The 22045-nt window shown below is 44.0% G+C and overlaps 1 protein-coding gene across 6 annotated transcripts in view; it reads right to left on the minus strand.

Annotated features, from left to right (window-relative positions):
* The window catches only part of Ltbp1 (latent transforming growth factor beta binding protein 1), a 405267-nt gene that overhangs the window by 24745 nt on the left and 358477 nt on the right, over nt 1–22045 (minus strand). For 5 of the 6 annotated variants that reach the window (XM_063230019.1, XM_063230027.1, XM_063230022.1 and 2 more), the window contains 5 exons: nt 5743–5919; nt 5005–5091; nt 2000–2128; nt 1181–1321; nt 75–245 (listed from right to left, as the gene is read on the minus strand). In XM_063230019.1, coding sequence (XP_063086089.1) covers nt 75–245; nt 1181–1321; nt 2000–2128; nt 5005–5091; nt 5743–5919 — 705 coding nt within the window. The remainder of the gene's footprint in view (nt 1–74; nt 246–1180; nt 1322–1999; nt 2129–5004; nt 5092–5742; nt 5920–22045) is intronic. The other variant, XM_063230015.1, reaches the window with a different exon arrangement.

The following is a 22045-nucleotide window of genomic DNA, read 5'->3' on the forward strand; positions in this document are numbered from 1 at the left end:
TATTTATGAAATGTCAGGCTCTAAAACAATTTGTCCCACTGGCCTTCTGCAGAAGAAATTAGATGCCGGCTCACCTGAGTCCTTCATGGGGCAGAGGGCACACTGCATGCCCCAGGCCTCTCCGTACAAACAGCAGCACTCGGTATATGTGGTCTGCTTGCCCACAAGAGGACGGCTACACACGTATTCTTCACTCAGATGCTCCCAGCACAGATCTTGGTAGACGTCAGTTTCTTCTATTTGTTCTAAAAGAAAGACACAGTTCCATGACAATCGCATTGCTATTTTGCTATTCCTACTTCATCAACATGGTGGTAGAACCCAGTGATGAAAATAGTTTCCATCCATTTCTAAGAGGGACTTCCAAGAACAACTCTGAATGCAGCCTGGTCCTCCCACAGATAAAACCCGTCAGCTTCAGCTGAGCACGCCATTCCATCTGATGGAATTCAACCAGCCCATCGTGTTCCAGCCATACTCTTCCCGCAAGGTTTCCCAGCATTACTTAGAAGGCCCCACTAGCTTTTCTGTCCTTCTAATTCTTACCTTCACTTTTCATCTTTACTTCTCTGTCAGATCCTACCTTTGCTTTTTATATAGCATTGTTTGATTCATCTTTCTTTCATTTGCCAAAGCCCAAGACTGGTGACACTGCATTCTAGAATTCTCAGTTCTATTCTAACCTTTGCACTTTTGAATGGACCTCACCCAGAGTGATCTCCTCAGTGGAATGACTGGTTATACCAATGTCAAAGTCATGCCAGTCATCGAGGTGAACAGGGATCTCTCCATGGACTTCAGGGCTGTGTACCTTGCTTAACTGCACCTTATGTTCTGTCCAGCCTCATCTATCCCTTGCACACCAGGTGAAGGACACCTCAGTCTCCTCCTTTGAACTTGGACCTTCCTCAGATGCCTCTGAAGGTCAAGTGTGATGAGCCCTCAGGCACAGAGCAGCTCTGCCATCTGCCCTGCCTCACTGTCTATTTCATGAGTACATTTCTGGATATTAAATCTACATCTTGATCACATGCATCATATTATTTCTCTTAGTATCTTATTTCAATATACCCAAGGAACTCTTTCCTACTTTTCAGTTGTTCACATTTTAGTCAACAGGAAAGCCTTATGACATTTATATTTACTGGGACATACGTTTGCATCTTCTATCCAAACATACCATTTGACTCAGTTGGCTGTATGCATCTTTTTTCTGATGCATCCAGGACCATTGGGTGGGTACAGAAGCAGTTGTAAGAGCCTTCCGTATTAACACACTGGCCATCAATACAACTACTGGGGTCTTGACATTCATCCATATCTTCAAAGAAAAAAATGATTAAAGAAATTCAGCAATTAGTTGTACCTCCTACTCTTAGCAAAGTTAACACATTCCAGGTGCTGCCACATTTTAATGAATTCTACATCATCCAAAAGAGAACAGTGCTGACTCTTAGAAAATGTCAGTTGTGATCCCCAGTACCAAAAAAAAAAAAAAAAAAAAAAAAGTCTCTAATTGGAAAAACAACACTTCTACTGCTATCACTGCTATTAAATATGGAAAGAAAACACCTATGAACAGGATACACTTAGAAAATTTAAGATAAAATGCTTTTTTATGATGCTTTTAAAATTACTTCCTTTCCTGCCTAGTGTATATGGTTTTCTGCTTAAGTATTAAAGTCTGGCAGTATTGAAAAATGACTTTGACTTGTATGATATGAGTGATGAAACAGAAGGTTCCACACACCCATAGAACTCTTCAGTTATACCAACGACCTGAATTACAATTCCACATTGAATATTAACTCACTGTTTGAAATCCACTCAAATAGGAGGAGGGGAACTTTTTCTAAAACATTGCTCAAGAAAGATACCCATAAAACATTCACATAACTCTTCAGCACCCAATTTAAAGACATTTTTTTTATAGCATTACTTATTTTTTTCCATCTGTGTATTTTCATAGCACACCATTCTAGATCCTCTCGAAACTTACCAAAGCACTGCAGTTTGACAGGATCATAGTATGTCCCTTGCTTACAGTAGCATTCATAACCAGGCTGAGTGTTCAAACAGAAACCATTTTTGCAAATTTCTTGTCCAAAAAGTAGGCATTCGTCAGCATCTATAGGGGGAAAGATTGAGAAAATACACAGAGGAGACAGTTTTGATCTTCCTGTTAAGAACAGGAAGCGAATTAATATTGAGCTTCAAGTTAACTCTTAACAGACACAGCAATATAGCGTTCTTAAAATTAGCCCTAAATGACAGATGGAGAAACACAGTCAGACGTGGTTTGTCTGTGGAGCAACAGTTCCAACATTATCAGAAAAGGTGTATTTGTAAAGATGATTGTTTGGCTTTGTAGCTAGGCCCTTCCAAAGCCTCATGCGCTCATAGGTGGGGCATTCTGGAGCAGGCCTTGTGATACTGGGATTACAGGTGTATGGCACTAAATTAGTCCACTGAATGGAATTAGCATAGTTCTGGGTGGCATCACTCAGAAAGACTGGTAGCCTGGATCAGGTAAAAGGGAAAGGCAGGCTGGCTGTCTCTTGCCTGCCATGCTGCTTTGCCTTGGAACCAGTTGCCTACAGACTGAAACCTCTGCAAACTGTGAGCTGAAATCCTATAAACCTTTCTTCCTTTTTGTCTTATCAAGGAGAAAAGTAACTAAGACAATGGTTTTCTTTTTCTCTTCCTCCTCTTCTATCATCATCTTCATCACCTTTTTTTTTTCTTTTTTCTTTCTGAGATAGGGTCTCAAAATGTAGTCCAAGCAAGCCTTGAATTTGCTTTGTATCTCAGACAGGGCTCGAACTCTCAATCTGCCAGCATCAGCATCCCAAATGCAGGAATTACAGGCATATGCTACCACGCGACTACAAAGGTTTCTCAGATGCTACCTACAGTGAACGAAGTGGCACCATAACACAGTAGCACAAAAAACATTCTCTAAATTTGAAGTAATATGCCTTTCTATGAATGTATACCCTGGCTCCTTCACTAGTTGATATGTACAGGGATGCCAGTAAGAGTCTGAGAGAACTTGACGAAAGATTTTCTTGCTGATAACAGAGGCTGGTGAAGTCACAACTTCCTATGGAGGTTGGCATGCACATCCCCTCACAGAATGAAGAACGCTATGTCATGGTTTATGTCTGTGTCCCCCAGGCCTCATGAGTTTGCATTGTGCATTTGTGATTGGCTCATTGTTTAGCGCTTGGATTGATGGTGTCAGTGCTTCACCCACATAGGGGTGGAGCCAGGATGTGATGTAATGGCAGGAAGAAGATGTGTCTTGCTCCTTGCTGATTCAAGCTTGCTGTTTGCAGCCGCCATGAAAGGTGGGCCCGCCATGCCCCCCTGCCTGGGAGCCAACTGAGCATGGATTGAAACCTCCAAAAACTGTAAGAAATAAACCTTTCCTTTCCTAACTTGGGCATCAGGTATTTTGTCTCAGCGACGAGTAAAAAGTAACTAAGACAGGGCTGGGGATTTAGCTCAGCGGCATAAACACCTGCCTTGCAAGCAGGCGGTCGAGAGTTCCATCCCAGTACTGATAAAAAAGAAAAATACAAAAAAAAAAAAAAAAAAGTAACTAAGACAGCTTATCACAGTTTACTCCATGATAAACTGGAGATAACAGGAATACCAACCAAATAAGACTTAACAGATTAATAATATAATTCATGTGGAGGACTCAAGACACTCTTTGACACAGGCAGATGATCAAATCTTATTTATTGCTTTTATTAGCATCACTTCTAACTTCTGAAAGTTATCTAGTGCTCAATTTGAAGCTAAGAGACTCACAGAAGACTATTCAAATTCACATGGACAGAAAATGGCAGAGCCATGCACATAGCGCATAGCTGTTTGGACTTGAACCCACTTACGGGGAGAGAAGAGGAATTTACTTTTATATAAAAGAGTGAATTTAGAGTGACATTGTTTTTTCTCCATCATATGAGGTGAAATTTAACTACATTCCTGCAAAAATATACAATGTGATGTCTGTGAATTTGAAAACCATTCAATGCATATTACAAACCAGGTCTTGTTATTTGTTGAACTAAAGCATAGATGTATTTTAAAGACACAAATAGAAACGGTCATTGACAAAGCTAAGGTACTTGCTTTTTTATAACTTAACTACTGTACTTCTAGAAGCTTTTACTAATAGCCACAGATTCATAATGAATAATGAAGAATGGAAAACAAAACTAAAATAGATGTTTTAAATATTTAATGCTGTTACTGTATAGTTCTAACATCAGTGTGCAGCCACTTAATTTTGGTGAATGCATATATGAATATTTCCTCACCACTCACTTTTGACTTTTCCATGCAGAGACTTTTATTCCTCTTCAGTTTAATATTGAGAACTGCTAAGTGGATTGTAAAGAGACTACAAAAATATTTTTCTTGTCCATCCATTTTTTGAAAGCTGGTGTTTAATAAGGAATAACTGAGCAGCTGGATAAGATATCCTACTTGTGGAAATATTCCATGTTTCTTTTGGTTCCACTGAAGGAAGGTCTCTGAGGCCTCAGACAGAGTTGTGGCTTAGATCAAAATATGTAGAGCTGTGTGGCCTTGGCAAGACAGGTCACTTAATCTGAGCTTCTGTGTCTTCATCTCTGAGACAGAATAATGTTTCAGAGGTTACAAGGAGGATGAAGTGAGTTATGTGCACAAAGACAAACATCATGATAATCAAATCTATATAGTCATAGTGTATGTGATTTCTAAGACACCTCTAGCATAACAAAATGACTAAGTATCTATTGAGTATAGATTTTTGTGCTAAGTAGTTGTGCACATTCCTCGCTGCATCCTTGTAACCTGAGGTCACAGAGACCTTCCTTCAGTGGCAGAATTACGAACTTTGTAATCAGTTTGCATGGCTCAACAGAAGTCTAATTCTGAGTAACCCACACCAAGCTTTTACTCAAATGTCTGGCATTTGTTACAGATTCATTTCCATTTGATTCTGACCTTTATAGTTCTCACCACCAATGTCATAGGAGGATCCTCCAGTGGGGACAAAACCTTTCCCTCTAGGACACATTTCTGTGAACTCAGCTGATTTTAGGGGAGACAAAACCAAAAGAGAGATAAGTTGAAAAAGAATTAATGTCTTCCTTGATTGCATATTTTAATTTCAGTTTTGCTTTCTCAGATTCAGCAACTTTTTTTAACAGAATGTCAGGCAAATAAATTCAACACAATAGCCAAAAGTTATGGATTAGATGGAAATATGTCAAATGATGCCATAAGTTTAACTGTATGTTTTTCAAAAACCTTCTTAATTCACTCATGTTTTATTTGATATTATGACTTTTTGTACTGCTGCAGAATCTATTATTTAAAGGGCCCATCAAGCAAAATTTTAGCTTAGATACACAAGCTCTATTTATGGAGAAGGCTATAGCACTGCTATCAAAGAAGATTCATCTTAATTTTAAAATGTAGTAAAATTGAATTTTCTGCCAGAGTATCATACAGAGCTGTTAATGGTGTGCTCTCTGACAGAGAGAGGTTTAAGAATTCAAGTTGATGTGGGCAGAGTGTGATGGCTTCAGCCCTGAATAAAACTGTCAATATCACATAAAGCCAATTACAAAGGACATCATTACAGGGCCTCAGTGTGATAAGCAAACTGAGCCCGTGCACCACTGATGCACACCACATAATTAAACACAAGTGTCACCGTAACACTTGGGTGATACTTACCGGTCCCCAGCACTGGGCAAGGGAAGATCTCACAGTTATCTCCCCAGCCGGCACCTGATGTGCAGCAGCATTCTTGTTTGGTGACATTGGGAGCCAACACATTGTCACAGAGACTGGCATCATTGAGATTATAGTAGCATTCTTTCTTTTCTTCTTTGGGCGGACCTGCATCTAAAACTAAACAGAGTGGAAAAAGTTAGTGTTGAATGGACACCTCTGATCTACCTACAGCACCACAGAGGAGGGGACAGAACGCAAAAAAAGTGACAGGATGGGTCCACGGCATTGCCCTTACAAAGAACTGCATCCCTCTCTCAGTGTCAGATTCTTTCACTTCAAGATAATCGTGAATTTTGGTGGATTTCTAACACACTCAAAGAGTGTAAATCTGTCAAAGCCATTTACTTTTATGTTAACCAATTACTTTATTCTTGTAAATTTGGCTGTGAGCAGTTTCCATATCTGCTCTCTTGCCAAACGTAGGGCCATTCTTTGTGGAGCTGTAACACCTACTTAAATAAATGACAATTTTACTCCAGCACTTGACCAGAGATCTGGGGCCATGTGTAATATTTAATTAACCCTTAAGAGGTTACTTGAATGAATCATGCCCCGTCTTTTCTGAACAACAGAAAGCAGCAGCAGAAAAATACTAGAATAACTTCAAACTTATAAAATAATCTTTCATCACGGAAAACCTAACTACTTAAATTGCTGCAAATATATGACTTCGAATGAAATAATGAGTGTCGGTTAACTCAGTGCAGAATTCAAGTCTGGGTGCTGATTTCAACACGTGTGTGTCAGAGGAAAACATAGTCTAACAGACTCAGTGTCTGTGTGAAAAAAATACAAAGAAAATTGATACAGAAAAATACAAATGATGAGAATAAAACATACCCACTTTTAGATAATACAAATGAGTAAACTGAAACAGATTTGTTGCCTTTGAACAGGTCTTTGATCAGTATTTTCTAGCTAGCCTTAGAAAGTAATTTCCTTTCTACCAAATGTGAGAGTCCAAATTACTGCCCATGATCCAATTAACTTTTATGCTGTATTAAAAAAGAAACTAATGTCATCACAATTTCTCAATTCCTATGAAATGTTTTCATTAGAACGCTATTTCCAGATTCTTACACTCAAAGAAACTATTGGGACAAAAGGAAAACATTACTAGTGAGGATGAAGATAAGACTTTAATCTCAATGCTAAATTACTTTCTTTTGAAGGTAGGTCATTATACTAGGAAAATTTAATGAATTATTTTTACAATGGTTTCCTGTATCTTTCTTTTGGCAGGGCCAAACTGACTATGGAAACTCGATTAAATAGTAAACTCATTTTTAAAAAGTTTATGAAGAAAAAAAATGTTAGAAGAAAAAAACTACTGCCCTTTCTTATGGCATTAGAAACAGGCAAACTGTAAACAAACCTTGTAAGTTTGTATTACTCTCAGGAGATAAGTGTCAATGAGAATATCAAAGATTCCCTCATACATTTTATTGTAGCCCATTCTTTGTCTTTGATAGATTTTTGGCTTGGACTCAAAGTCATTGTTAACAACTGATGACAAATTCAAACTCAGAACAAGTATCTGGGGAAAAAGTAAAATGCTGATTTCTATGCAACAATATATGAAGTGGTTTTAAATCATCTTGTATGCAAAACTGGGTAAAATCAGCCACCTTCCTGATATGATCTAGCTTCCTTCATATGTGCACGGGACAGACATTCACCTGGCCCACTCCAGTCAGTGGAAGGCATCTTTGCCCAGGGGGCAAACCTCAGCTGTGGAATTATTTGGGAAAACGAAGGTTGTTCAAAATTTGTGATTAAATCAATCACACAAAACCTTACAGAAAATTTTACGGACTTCCCCTCAATACTGTAAATAAATTTGAGGACCTATTATGATTAATTCTCTTCAATTATTTTATGCAGTTGCCCTAAAAATGCAGCCAGCTATTAATGGACATGTTCAGAAATATATATCAAGAAAGCAACACAGACGTCTGCAAATGAGGTTTACGTTATGGTCTGTGCTAAAAGAGGATCAATAATTGTTTCCTCATGTACACAGTTGTGAGTGTGTCTGGTATTAATTACAAAATGAAATTCTAGGTGGAAAGGCCTTAGTGAAGACTGCTCTTTTCATAGGTAATCAGCAGCCACAGCATCTTTCTAAATCAAAATATGGCAAAATTATATACACATGTGCACACATAAATATTTTATGTATGTAAATATTGCTTTATTTCCTATGATGTTTGCTATAATCACATTACAGAAATTAAGAAAATCGTCTTTGTTTTTCTGCCTTTTCTTTGGAAGAAAACACCTATTATTTAAGGGAAATAATCAATAATATAATTGCATTATTCAGGTGTTACATTAGTTTTTACAAGTTTTATTCTTATTTTCTTTCCAAACTGCTTCAACAGTCAATGTTTACACAGCTGAAAGGGAGGATTAGGCAGGCCCTCATCTGTGCTTGGAAAAGGACCCAAATTCTTTTTTAGAAACCAGTCCACAAAGGTCATTCTGGGAAAAACTACAATTTCCCTATCTTCCTAATCTTTAAATAATTACGTTCCTTGAGCATTTTTCCACTGGGTTAAAAGCACTGATAGTAAATATAAGTAATACAATTTCTTGGAAGGATTTATGTGGGTCTAGATCCCTGCTGCCAGAGGTGGAGGATTTCTACTGAAAGATAATTTGAAAAGATCAAATCAATGGTTATGGGAAGTGTTTAGCATGAAAAAGTATGAAAATTATTTTCCTGAAGATTTTATGAATAAGATCAGCCACATCAGACTTCTAAGAAATGTACTATTTCTCCTCCCTCACTTTCGGATTGGATTTTTCCATTTGTATGAAGAGGCTGGCTTAACATCAGTGTATAAACATCAATTTGTGTATTTTAATTATAGGGTATGGCAGTGGTAACACAGCAAAGTGAGCTTTGGGACATTTCATGCATGATTTTTTTTCATAGAGATTTCCTTTTGTTATGGGAGCTGCGGATCAAACCCAGGGTCTCATGCATGCTAGCTCAATGAGCCACATCCTGTCCTCCATTGTCTTTTTCTGAAGGAACTGTATGGAGGCCTTCTCTGTGTGACACAGAGGAAGTACAAGGAACAGATGGGAAAGGTGACTTCTCCTCTCCCTGAAGGAGAAGCTAGCCGTGGTTCCCCATGCTCCCCTCTGCCTTCCCCAGACGCCTTATTTAGTCATTGCATCTTAGCACGTGGAGTGGCATGCAGGTTCTCCTCTCAGACAAATGAGGAGAGAGAGTCAGCCACCAGGCCACATAGGGTGAGAGCAAGTCCCCGAGCTCAGAACAGAAAAGAGGGGCTCCGAGCTGCAGGTGCTGCCCACAGACGGACTTTCCAGGACTGCTTTTCCCGGCTGTCAGACTGGAGAGGATGTAGTATTAACATGTAGGACTGTCTGCTGCTCTGCTCTATCTCAGATAATCCAGACCTCAGAGACTGCTGTTAGTGTGAGAAAATGAATTTTCTGGTTAAAGTGGGCAGGTAAAATGGGCCTTCTCCTCCATTTTCCCACTGCACTTGCAATGTGTTCTGAAAGGTCTTTGAGCTCATCCTCTCCTGCTCCTTTGGGCACAGGCACGATTGTTATAATGACCAAAAGGTAACAACGCAAGGAGGCAGGAGTGATCCCCATGAAACACCCATCTAAGTCTTAACAAGAGGTCCATTTATGACGCTGAGTATGGAAATGTTCAGTAAGTTTCAGTAGAACTATGCAGGAACCTTTATTCTCTATTTTTAAAATTTCAACACAAACTGATGTTTTATATCACTTCATGCTTTCTCAAGAGAGGGAATTCTAGAGTGACATTTCAAGAAGAAACCAAAGAGAACTTAAAATTCATGTATGTTGGGAGCCGCAGCCCCGAGCCCGGTCGCCTCACTTGGCGGACGTGAGGCCTGTAGTAAAGAGTAAAGCCTGAGGTAGATTACCCCTCCCATCGAGCACGTTAGTTTCCTGCTTACCGCGTAAGCAACCCGCTCAACAATATAGTCTGCCTGGCAACTGATGATGTTAGCCAATCAGCTTGCCTTGCTTACTTTAACATGATTGGACACTGTATCCGTATATATACTGGTGCCACCCCTGGGGGGGAAGAAGAAGCCCGGAAGTAGAAGCCCAAAAGGAGCCGCGGGGAGCGGACCAAAGGAGGCTTCGGCTGGGAGCGATCCCAGGGCAGGCTGTACGGAGAAGGAAAATAAAAGAAAAGGTTGTCCACTGCCAGACTTTGTCGTGTGTCCTTCCTGCCGGCCGGGAGCGACATCGACATTTGGAGGCCCGCACGGGGACTGATCACCCCCGAGACGTGACAGCGGACAACGCTCCAGTACAGAGCTGCGAGACAGGTGAGTTGGGGATAAGCCTGGGCTCTGGGTGGCGCGCACCTACAGGGCTTTTAGACTCCCCTCAGGCTCACGCGTAAGTGGCGGATTCCTTGGGCCTCACGCGGTGAGTAACATATTAAAAGATGGGAAACATGCTAGGTAGCAACACTAAGAGCGAGGGTGGTTGTGGAGAAAGCTCTCAAGAGCTTACAAAAGTACGCAGGGTATTTGAGCAGGCCCAGTCGGGGAGCTCCCGAGAGGGGCCCGTCAAAGGGAACAAAGATGCTAAGGAGAAGGACGGGGCTCTAGCCTCGGAGTCGTCTGACTCCGAGGACGAGGGAAAGTTGAATGGCAAGGAGGCCAAAGAGACCAGCTGTCAGGAGCCTAAGTCGCTCGATAAGGAGTCGCAGGGTTCTTTCCCAGCGTTGCGTCGTGAATTGCGCTCCGCTCAACTTGGTCTGCGGAGGAGTAGAGAGCTCCTGAGCGCTCCCCGGCGCGAGAGGGAGGCGAAGCCTTCCGCCCCACCTTGGGGGCTGTTCCCGGAAGCGATCCCTTGCCACGAGGCGGCCGCCCGGGAGCTCCCTTCCCCTTCGCCAGAACAGGAAGTGATGCACGGGCCCCCATTTTCCGCCCAATCACGGCCGCCGTCTTATGCTCCGCCGCCGGCGGGTCAGTATTTTTACAGGCGGCTTTGGCAGGGGGGACGTTTGTCTCATGAGGTACATCCACCACCTGGGATAGATAGTGGCCCCTACGGGATATTTCCTGTACAAGTAGCTATGGGCCAGGGACGTAATGCATGGGAGCCTTTTGAGATAAAGCAGATTAGAGAACTTAAAAATGCAGTTACAACCTTTGGGCCGACTGCGCCTTACACCATTGCCATGCTGGAGAACCTGTCTTCTGGGCCCCTCACCCCCGCGGACTGGATTCAGCTGGCAAAGGCGTGTCTGCCCTCGGGTAGTTACCTGGATTGGGGAGCCTGGTACGCAGAGTTCTCTGCAGAGCAGGCTGAGAGAAACGCCAATCGGGGAAACCGGGGGTGGAACAAGGAAATGCTTATGGGAGAAGGTCGGCACGCTGATGATCAGACTCAGTTCCCCGGCGCTGTCTATGAACAAATCAATGCCATAGGGCTCCGCGCCTGGAAGCAGGTAAGTGGTGCCGGAACAGCCTCCTTGTGTCTTTCAAAAATAATTCAGGGTACCACAGAGCCATTTGTTGACTTTGTGGCCCGAATGCAAGATGCTGCCGATAAGATATTTTCTGATCCGGGAGTGGCTCGACCGCTGGTAAGGCAGCTGATTTTTGAGCAATGTACAAAGGAGTGCAAGGCAGCGATAGCTCCTCATAAGAACAAGGACCTCAACGCCTGGATTAGGATATGCAGAGAGATAGGGGGGCCGCTCTCCAACTCGGGAGTGGCTGCTCTCCTGGCCGCGGCTGTACAGCAGAGGGGACCTCGTGGGTTAGAAGGGGAATGTAAGGCTAAAGGGTGTTTTGCCTGCGGGGAGCCAGGACACATTAAACGTCATTGCCCAAACAATGCAGATGCTAGGCCTCGCCCTAAGAATGAAGAACCATATGTTTGTGGGCGATGCAAGAGGGGATCACACAAAGCTGAGGAGTGTAGGTCGGTCTTTGATGCTCAGGGCAACCGTATTTGTGGACGAGATGTTAGAGGGCCAAAAAACGGCCAGAGGGGGCCCCCTTCACAGGCGGGCCCCCGCCCCAGAGACAGGACAGCTCAGGATGGCAGCCTTCAACAAGGGCCACCCCTGGGTCAGCAGGTGTGGACCTCAGTGTCGCCTCCAGACTTATATTAGTGCCTGATATGGGTGTTCAAGTGGTTGAAACCACCTTTAAGGGACCGTTACCCGAAAATTCCGTGGGTCTGGTGATCGGGAGATCCTCCACGGCCCTTCGGGGTCTCACAGTAGTCCCGGAGGTCATAGACTCAGACTACACAGGACACATTAAAATTATGGTTCAATCTCTTGTGGGTACTATGGTAATCAATAAAGGAGACAAGATAGCGCAGCTCTTGCTGCTCTCCAGTCTCCACAGGAGATTTCCCTCAAAGCAGAAAATTAGAGAAAGTCAAGGTTTCGGTTCCTCAGGGGAAGTCTTCGAGGGACTCCATATAATACTTGATAAAAGGCCCATGCTCTCACTTAAGGTCAACGGCAAGAGTATAACAGGGCTCCTAGATACAGGAGCTGACCGTTCCATTATCTCTAGAAAGGATTGGCCCTCCAACTGGCCCACCAACACTGCAGATAACACGCTGCAGGGCCTGGGGATGGTGTCAGCTCCTCAGGTTAGTGCTTCAACCCTGCTCTGGTGCGATGAGGAGGGTCATCAGGGCCATTTCCAACCATTTGTGTTGCAGTTGCCAGTGTCTCTATGGGGAAGGGACATCCTCACTCAGATGGATGTCACGCTTACGTCAAACTGCTCCCCCCAGGCTAAGGATATACTCAGGAACCAGGGATATACCCCCGGCAAAGGCTTGGGCAATGCCCTACAGGGTCGGACATCCCCAATACCAGTAGAGAACAAAAAAGGTAGGCAAGGGCTGGGTTTTTCTTAGGGGCCGCTGAAGAAGCTCTCCTACCCACTTTGATCAAAATCACCTGGAGGTCAAATGATCCGGTTTGGGTACCTCAGTGGCCCCTGCCTAAGGAGAAGCTATTAGCCTTGTCAGAAATAGTCAGTACACAACTTAGATTAGGACACATTAAGCCGTCAACCTCCCCATGGAACACCCCCATTTTTATAATTAAGAAAAAGTCTGGCAAGTGGAGGCTGCTCCATGATCTAAGGGCGGTCAACGCGCAGATGCAGTCCCTGGGGGCGGTCCAGAGGGGGCTGCCAGCTCTCTCAGCCATCCCTCAGTCCTGGCCAGTTTATGTTATAGATCTTAGAGACTGTTTCTTCTCAATCCCCCTGCATCCAGAGGACACTCATAGGTTCGCCTTTACTTTACCCACCATTAACCAAGAAAGCCCTGATCTCAGATACGAGTGGATAACGCTGCCCCAAGGTATGGCCAACAGTCCCACTATGTGTCAGATTTACCTTGATTCCCTACTGGCCCCCCTACGGAAATCCTTTCCCAAGATAAGATGTGTGCATTACATGGACAACCTTTTGCTCAGCGGCAGGGACCCAGACATGCTAAATAATATGCTCGGCCAGTTGGTCGAGGCCCTGAGACAAGCTAATCTGCATGTTGCCCCCGACAAGATTCAGGGAGGAGAAATGGTGACCTACTTAGGCGCAAAAATCTCCCCTATGCTAGTCTCTCCACAGAAGGTCACCATTAGGACGGATGGCGTTAGGACCCTAAATGACATGCAAAAGCTATTGGGAGACATTAATTGGATTAGGCCATATTTACATATACCAAATTCAGATCTCAAACCCCTGTTCGACCTTCTGAAGGGAGACCCAGATATAGCCTCCCACAGGAGGCTCACTCCTGAGGCAAGAGCTGCCTTACAGAGAGTGGAAAAAGCCTTAGGTGGGGCTACCTTACACAGAATTGAACCAGGGCGACCCTTTGATGTCTGTTTGCTACAGACTAGTCTACAGCCCACAGCGGTGATTTGGCAGAAAGGACCATTACTGTGGATACACCCTAAGGTCTCACCTGCAAAAGTCATAGAGCATTACCCGGAGGCAGTCGCTTCATTGGCCCTTGAAGCGCATGATAGAGCTGTCCAACATTTTGGCTCAGGACCACAAGCCATCCGAGTACCCTATACCGCCAGCCAGATCAAGACCCTGGCTGCCTGCATAGATACATGGGCCATTCTGAGATGTGTTTTCCATGGGGATATAAACAATCAATACCCTAAAGACCCTATCTTGTCATTTGTCACTCAGCACCCTATAATTTTTCCAAAGGTTACTGCCTCTGAGCCATTAGTCCCAGCAACTACAATATATACAGATGGCTCCAAGACGGAGATAGGCGCCTATGTGATCCTAGGCAAGCCCCCGGTTACCATACAATTTGAACCTGATCAGCCTCAGGTGGTGGAACTGCAGATCGTTAAAATGATTCTTGAACGGTTCTCAGAAGCCATTAATATTGTCTCCGATTCTAGGTATGTGGTCAATGCTATGCAAGTGCTTGAGACTGCCGGTTTAATTAGATCCACTTCCACAGTGGCTGGGCTGTTCCTGTCTATCCAGACATTGCTTCAGAACAGACACCATAAGGTCTTCACCACCCACATAAGAGCACATACATCCCTGCCGGGGCCCATGGCACAGGGGAATGCGGCTGCTGATACTGCCACTCGCCCGTTATGGATTTTTACCTTACTAACACCAATCGAGCGAGCCCGTGCCTTCCATGATAAGTTTCATGTCAATGCCAGGACACTAGCAAACCATTTCCATGTTTCCAGAGCAGATGCACGAGATATCGTGCGACTATGTGACTCCTGTGCCACATACAAACCTGCCATACCGATGGGAGTAAACCCTCGAGGTTTGATCCCTGGTGATGTTTGGCAGATGGACATCACACATATACAGGAGTTTGGGACTCTTAAATATGTTCATGTTTCCACAGACACCTGTTCTCACGTCATATTCGCAACAGCAGAAACAGGTGAAAAAGTGTCTAATGTGATCAATCATTGCCTGGCGGCTTGGGCCACATGGGGCAAACCAAAAATATTAAAAACTGATAATGGACCAGCCTATATAGGCAAAGCCTTCAATGAGTTCTGCAAAATGATGGAGGTTCAATTAAAACATGGTATCCCATACAATCCCCAAGGTCAAGGAATCATTGAGAGGGCTCATAGAAGCCTCAAAGAAATTTTACAAAAACAAAAAGGGGGAGTAGGCCAAGGCCTGGCCCCAAAGGCACGATTATCCATGGCACTATTCACACACAATTTTTTAAATTTAAATAATGATAATTGCTCCCCAGCCGTGGAGCACTGCAACCCTTCCCCCAACCATAAAGGGTGGGTGAAGTGGAAAGATGTCCTGACAGGACAATGGATGGGCCCGGATCCAGTGGTCAGCTGGAACCGAGGCGCGGTTTGTGTTTTCCCACAGGAATCGGGACGAGAACCACTGTGGGTACCGGAGAGACTGACACGGGCGACAAAGCCCTCGACTGAAGATCAGACCTGCCCTACCGGAGATCCATCACAGACCAACCAACAAGATGAATAGAAGTAGCGGTAGCCCGAAATGGACAAGAAGATCCTCAGGCATATGCATGGCTCGCTCGCCTAGCCTACGACCGAGTCTAGGGGTGGTGAGCTTCCCACACTCCTCCTCTAAAAAATTATGATATAGCAGGGTAGATGAGTCAATGACGGGTAAGAGCATGCCTCCCCAGCATGACTCAACCTAAGACAGGCCCTACCCCATCCTGCACGTAAGCCGCTGGACTGTTAGATGCTGCCCAGGTCTAAATTTCTCTCCGAGGGGATTTCTTTACGGAGAGGAAATGAGTGCAAGCTTGTGTGCATCCAGGTTCCGTCCAGTTTGTGCCTGGCCCTAGAAAAAGGACGAGGGCCTCAGGGCCTTGGCAGACCATGGGACGGCCGACCAGGGTCTAAGCCAAGGACCTACGGTGGGCCTACGCATAGGGCATAAGCCTCTGCACCCAGTCCAGGAAGGGCTACGATGCGCACATTCATAAAAAATAAAAAAGGGGGAGATGTTGGGAGCCGCAGCCCCGAGCCCGGTCGCCTCACTTGGCGGACGTGAGGCCTGTAGTAAAGAGTAAAGCCTGAGGTAAATTACCCCTCCCATCGAGCACGTTAGTTTCCTGCTTACCGCGTAAGCAACCCGCTCAACAATATAGTCTGCCTGGCAACTGATGATGTTAGCCAATCAGCTTGCCTTGCTTACTTTAACATGATTGGACACTGTATCCGTTTATATACTGGTGCCACCCCTGGGGGGGAAGAAGAAGCCCGGAAGTAGAAGCCCAAAAGGAGCCGCGGGGAGCGGACCAAAGGAGGCTTCGGCTGGGAGCGATCCCAGGGCAGGCTGTACGGAGAAGGAAAATAAAAGAAAAGGTTGTCCACTGCCAGACTTTGTCATGTGTCCTTCCTGCCGGCCGGGAGCGACATCGACACATGTATATATATTTTTCTAGTTTTCATGTAAGAACTTGCACAATGAAGCGAACTGGGTTATTTGCCATTTAAAATGGGATGACTCCTGATGGATAAAGCCACTGGTGAGTTCCAGGAGGCCTTGACAACAGGAGGAGTTAGTGAAGGCAGGCCAAGAAAAAGGAAGACCACAAAAGGGTGATTTCAAATACAGAAGATGGGAAACCTCAAAAGGAAGCTTAGAAAGCAAAGCACAGGAGTGAAAGCTCCTTACAAAAAAGCCCTACTGAGTTCCTGTTCTAAGCTCAGCTGGGCAGGGGTCAGGCATCACCCTGTCCTTACCTGGGCTACAGAATCCACTCCTGGACATGAACACCTAAGCACAACACACAAGGGAAGGACAGAGCTATCAGGGATGGCGGCGGGGCAGAGGTGATACCTGAACCAAGGTTTTGAAAAATGAATTAAGGGAAAAAAGGGTCAACTAGTGAGGTGTGAGAGGGGTGAGGAACATCAAAAGGTACAGCTGCACTAAGATCATGGGGGTAGTGCGGGGTGAGTGGAGGGGCGCCCCATGCGGGGAGTCCTGAGTCAGGAGATGGGTGGGGCACCAACTAAGGGCCTGGTCAGGCATCCCTCAGACTGTGAATGGGTGACTTGGAGCAGGACGGCGGCACAGGCCTCTGTGACCTAGGCCTGGGAAGACAGGAGCGTCAGTCTCTGCACAGAAAGGGCTCGTGCTCAGGGCCTTGTACTTAAAAAGAATGCAACACCCATCAGAATGAATGGGGTTTTTCTTTGTTTCTGTGAAGGCCTTGGGTAAGAATGGGGAAATGACACTAAAAAAGTTGGTGACATTACAGAGAACAAAGGGCTTTGATGTCCTGCTAATGGACTTGGACCTTCCAGTGCACAGTGTGTTTTTACTGGGGAAGCTTCACAGAGAAGTGAGCCTGGCGTAGGCGTTGGCTGAGGAGGCAGCAAAACACAGCGCTGGCCATGTTACTAGAACCTGTTAAAGTGGGGAGGAGAAAAATAGGCAGAAATAGGTGAAAGATGGGATTCCTGAAAGAAAATCAAAGTGCTGCAAAGGAGAAAGGGAGAAGAGCACACAGAGAGGACCGAGGACGAGATGCTCACATGAGGAGGACGAGGTGGAGGAAGGAGCAGAGCTCTCGGTAACACAAGCCTTGCCCTGAAACACAGCTCACACGGTCAGCTCAAGGCCACAGCTGAAGAGCAGGCAAAGCTTCTCAAAGGGCTTGAGAGGAAATGCACCTTTCTCTCCAGACCTAACCTGTAGCAAATTCCAAGATCCCAGATGCATTTCCAGTGCAACAGTGTGGGTGCACCTTGCAGTACTGAGAATAGAGTTTACACAGGTAGTGTGAGGCTATCACTTTGATATGTTAGCTCATCAAAATATTAACAAGCCTGTATCCAAAACTCAGATATTATTTTAAATACACTATGTAACAAGCAGGAAATTTCTATAGAAATAAAAAATGTGGTAATTAGTAAAATTTTCTCATTTTTGGATGTGGGAAGAAACTCAACCCTGATTTCTTTTTTAAATAAATGAGCATATTTTCTTCTGCCTCACCTACATTTATGATATTAGATCCACTATAAACACACAATAAGACCTCAGGAGTTTTATGGCATTTTACAGTGTTTGTATTCTACACTCTGTGGTCTCACCATCTTTGATTTTTTTTCCCTACCAAAGGTCTTTAAAAAAAAACTTTCCAAGTTAATTTATCTTGCAGATTAACTAAACACATTTTTAAAAATCCCCAGCTCTGCCAGATCTAATAGTTCACTGATGTTACATGTAGTTTCCTGTCTTTAAAAATATACATACACACACAAGACCATAATGTGCTACTCCAGAAAAAAAATCAGGAATGCCATTTGAGGTTCAGTTTCAGAACAAGGAAGGTGAGTTATGTATCAGAGAAATACTATTTCTTTCACTACTCTAATAATTAAGCCAAACCACGCAGGAAGTGTAAGTATAGTTTATCATTTAAGTGTACCCCTATTACACCTCGGATAAATTTATTTTTTGCAACACTAGCTGGGCAAAGAAGGAGGTAGTATGGAAGGGTTACAAACTAAAGTATAGACAGTCAATTTCACTCAGTGGCCATGTGGTGTCTCCTGTATATCAGGCACTGTGAGAGCCAAGAGGCAGAATCTAGTAATTCCACTTTGGTGACATGGTGAAGACCTGACAACTTGGAACAGCTGCAGACTTTTTAAAAGACTTGAGCAAGATTTTTAAGAAAGCAGGGTTACAAGGGAGAACATGGTGGGCAGGAGAATTAATGGGGCAAAAGCAGAGTCTTGGGAAAGAATGAATATTTGAAGGGGAGACGTGAGCACGGAAGGGCTTGGCGCAGAGAAGATACGGGGCGGCGTGTGGGAGATGACTCTGTGAAGGGTGTTTACATTACAGAGCACCAAAGGCTCCTGCTGCCCACTGATGGATTTGGACTTAATGCTCTAAGCAGTATTAAGCAGATGAAAGATTAAAGGAGGATATAAAACCAGATTTGTTTGGATAACATTATCGAGCAGTGTACAGAGCAAGAACTGATGACAGGGGCAGGGCGAGAAATCTTAAAGCTACCGCAGCGGTTGTGGTCATGCTGAAGGACTGGCCGAAGGCAGCAGTCACGGGGAAGGGAGCCATCTGAAGGACACTCTGGAGGTGAGACTGGCAGGATACAATGGCGGCTTGGATGCAGTCCTTGATAGGATGGGGCAAACTTCAAAGTACAACTCTGGATTTCCAATACTGATGTCTGGCAATTAACGCATGCACACGGGAGGAAGGACGTAATTCATTTGGTTTTGGGCAACTGTCAGCCAGAGATGCTTATAATATACCCTGAAAGAAAGGCCCAACAAGCAACTGGAAACAGGAGCATGGCACTCGGGCAACAAGTGGGGCAGAAGATACTTAGTGGGCACTGCATGCTAAGTGGTGCATTAACTCAGATAAAATGTCCCAAAAGAGGAACCTGAGTAACAAGAGCATTAAGCAGGCAACTCTCTGGGATATTGCAAGGGATGTGAAAGAGCAGACGAGCCTAGGAATGAATGAGGCGAGAGAAGAGCAGTCCAAGGACACAGGAGAAGTAAATGTTCTGAAATCAGTCACGTGGACAAGAAGAGGGGAGAAGAGAAGCCACCGTCAAATGTTCCAGAGTTTGGAGTCTGCAATGGGATCGGTGGCTTTAGCACAGGAAGCTCACTCGCTACCCAAGAGAAAGCACATTCCCTTAGAAGAAGGGTCGGGGCCTGATGGCAGTGCACAAGGAGCAATCGGACGATGCTCCTGTGGAGGTTCGAGGCATACGGGGTCCCTTCCCAGCAGGAAGGTCAATATGGTGATGGGGTGATCCCTGGATTGTGACACTACAAAAAATTTTTATTGTTATGTTTTTATGTTTGCCATCTTTTACGATAAATGTGTATTATTTTAGTAACAGTGAAAAGGAAGTCAAGAATTTGGTGTCTGGGGTCCTCAGCTCTAAGAAGTAGAAATAATGAAGTGGGCAATTCCCCAAGCAGAGTTCCTGTACCAGTTCTGCCATTCATGAGCTGTCTGACCCCAAGAATAATATTTATGACTTCAGTTTGGCCCTCAATCTCTTTACCTACAAATAGAGGACCAGGCTGGAAAACCATTAAAGTGGTCTCTAAATGTAGAAGTCTAGGATATAGTTCAAAATGCAACAATCAGCTCTCAAATGAATTAGAGAAAATCTGTATTTAAAGATACTTTCTAATAAAAAGTTGTGTAAAGCAAACAAACATTTTGCAATATAATTACCTCCATCTATATGCCTTATAATTTCTGGTTTTACTTGCTTTTCTTAGATGACATCAGTTAAAAATAAGTATCTTTTTCAACATCCTTTCCATCACACCTTCTGTTTCAAAAATCAGATTCAGTTTCTACCACTGAATCCCCTCTGCTCACCCATGAAGGAAGAGAACAGCATTTTGTGGGTAAGATTTGATGGCGGCAGTTGCCAAGACTAAATATTTACTGCTTCCTTTAGAGTGCCCAAAGACATAAAGTTTTATTGAGCAATTATCACAGGCACTAAGGAAATAAAGGCATAAAAGCATCAGACTGTATTTCATATCCATGCCCTCGCGGATGTGATGAATGGCTTGGTATGGACAGTTTTTTTTAAAGTTATTTCTGCTTCAGATGCTTTTTGCAAGCTATGTACAGCCATGTAAATTAATGGTCAGAGGCCCAGGCAGTGAAATATATTAGACTAGACCAAAAAGAACAGTTATGTGGGAGCCAGGCAGTAGTTTAGAAAAAAATAAATCCTAAGATATTAAGCGTTCAAAAGTACCTTAAAGGTTGCTGGCACAAAATCCTTTTACTGGTAGCCCGCCCCGCTAGTGCTTGGATACCTTAGGAAAAACATTCACTACTGTGGCACACAGTTATTTGCTAACCTACCCCTCTGTAGTGACTAGGAAGGCCTTCTAGATACTGATCCGAAATCTGCTTCCCTGGCATCACACATCCATGAGCCACAGTTCTGTCCTCAGTGGGATCTGACAGATGTTTCTAGGCTGCTCATTGCTGCAGGGCGGATTATCACGGGGAAACTGCACACAGCTGAGTATCGTTTCTCTTCCCTTTCCTAACACTTTCCAGGAAGGAGGAGAATGAGGGCTGAGAGTGTATCACATCTGTAATGAAATTAATATGAATCCTAGTTAAACACTTGTTTCAACTTGGTACCCAAGACGGTGGCCTGTGTAAGAGCAGATTTTTTGACTGCGGTATGATACAAACTCTTTTCTCCATTTAACCAGCTTGCTGGGTTAAAGATGTTCTCTTGCTTCTGAGAAACGTCCTGGCTGGCACCCTAGCACAGCCAGCCGGAGCCTCTCACACAGATCCAGGCCTCTGCCGTCAGGTGAGCTGTGCTCCAGCCACGCTCGGCTGTGTTTCCTCTCACGTGTTCTGTGCCAGTGCTGATGACTGTACTTATACAATTTAATTAAACAGTCATCAAACCAATAAAGCTTGAGCACCCTAAAGATGTGTTATATTACTAAGCAAGTGTTTTAGAAAAATTAGATAAGGGTAACAGTAAAACAAATGCTGCCAAATTAGGTAGAGATGATTCAAGTGTATAAAAAAATCTAGGGGAATTTTGCACTCATTTGCTTTATAAAGGTCTTTAAATTCTTAACTCTTTTTAAAGTAGGCAGTGTACAAACCACATGGAATGCCAAGATGGGGCCTCTACTCAAAGACTTTGTTGTTTCCTTAAAGAGTGCTGAATGAACGTACATTTTTATGCTTTAAATGAAAAATTTCAAAGATTGGTCTTTTTTATGATTTCCAGTTGTAATCACTTTCCAAGAACTAATCTGATAAAGTCAGATAGAAGATTCTGGTTGCAACATTGCTTAATTACTAGAGAACTGTTTAACATGATGACCACCAGGGGTAGTCTTGGAACTCCACGTAACCTAAGTTTGCTAAGAACGATGCAAACTGAGGTACACCAGAAGTCAAATTGGACAGCAATTAGGCAAGAGGAGAAACAAAGCAAAGCAGGTGTTAGGAACTCAGTTATGGAAAAACTTAAAAGGCAGGCGATGAGGAGCAAGGATCACAGCAAGGGGTGGCATAAAGTCGGACAGTACAGTTTCCAGCGAGCCAGTTTTGTGCAGCAAAAGTGATTCTGATTGTCTTATGGTCCCATTAAGGAATTATTAGTCTCTTAAAAACAGACAGGAGACCCAACTTCAGGATCTCAG

Source organism: Cavia porcellus, unplaced genomic scaffold (assembly GCF_034190915.1).
Source record: "Cavia porcellus strain 051 isolate PalLab524CR breed Dunkin Hartley unplaced genomic scaffold, mCavPor4.1 scaffold_1, whole genome shotgun sequence".
Lineage (NCBI taxonomy): Eukaryota > Metazoa > Chordata > Mammalia > Rodentia > Caviidae > Cavia > Cavia porcellus.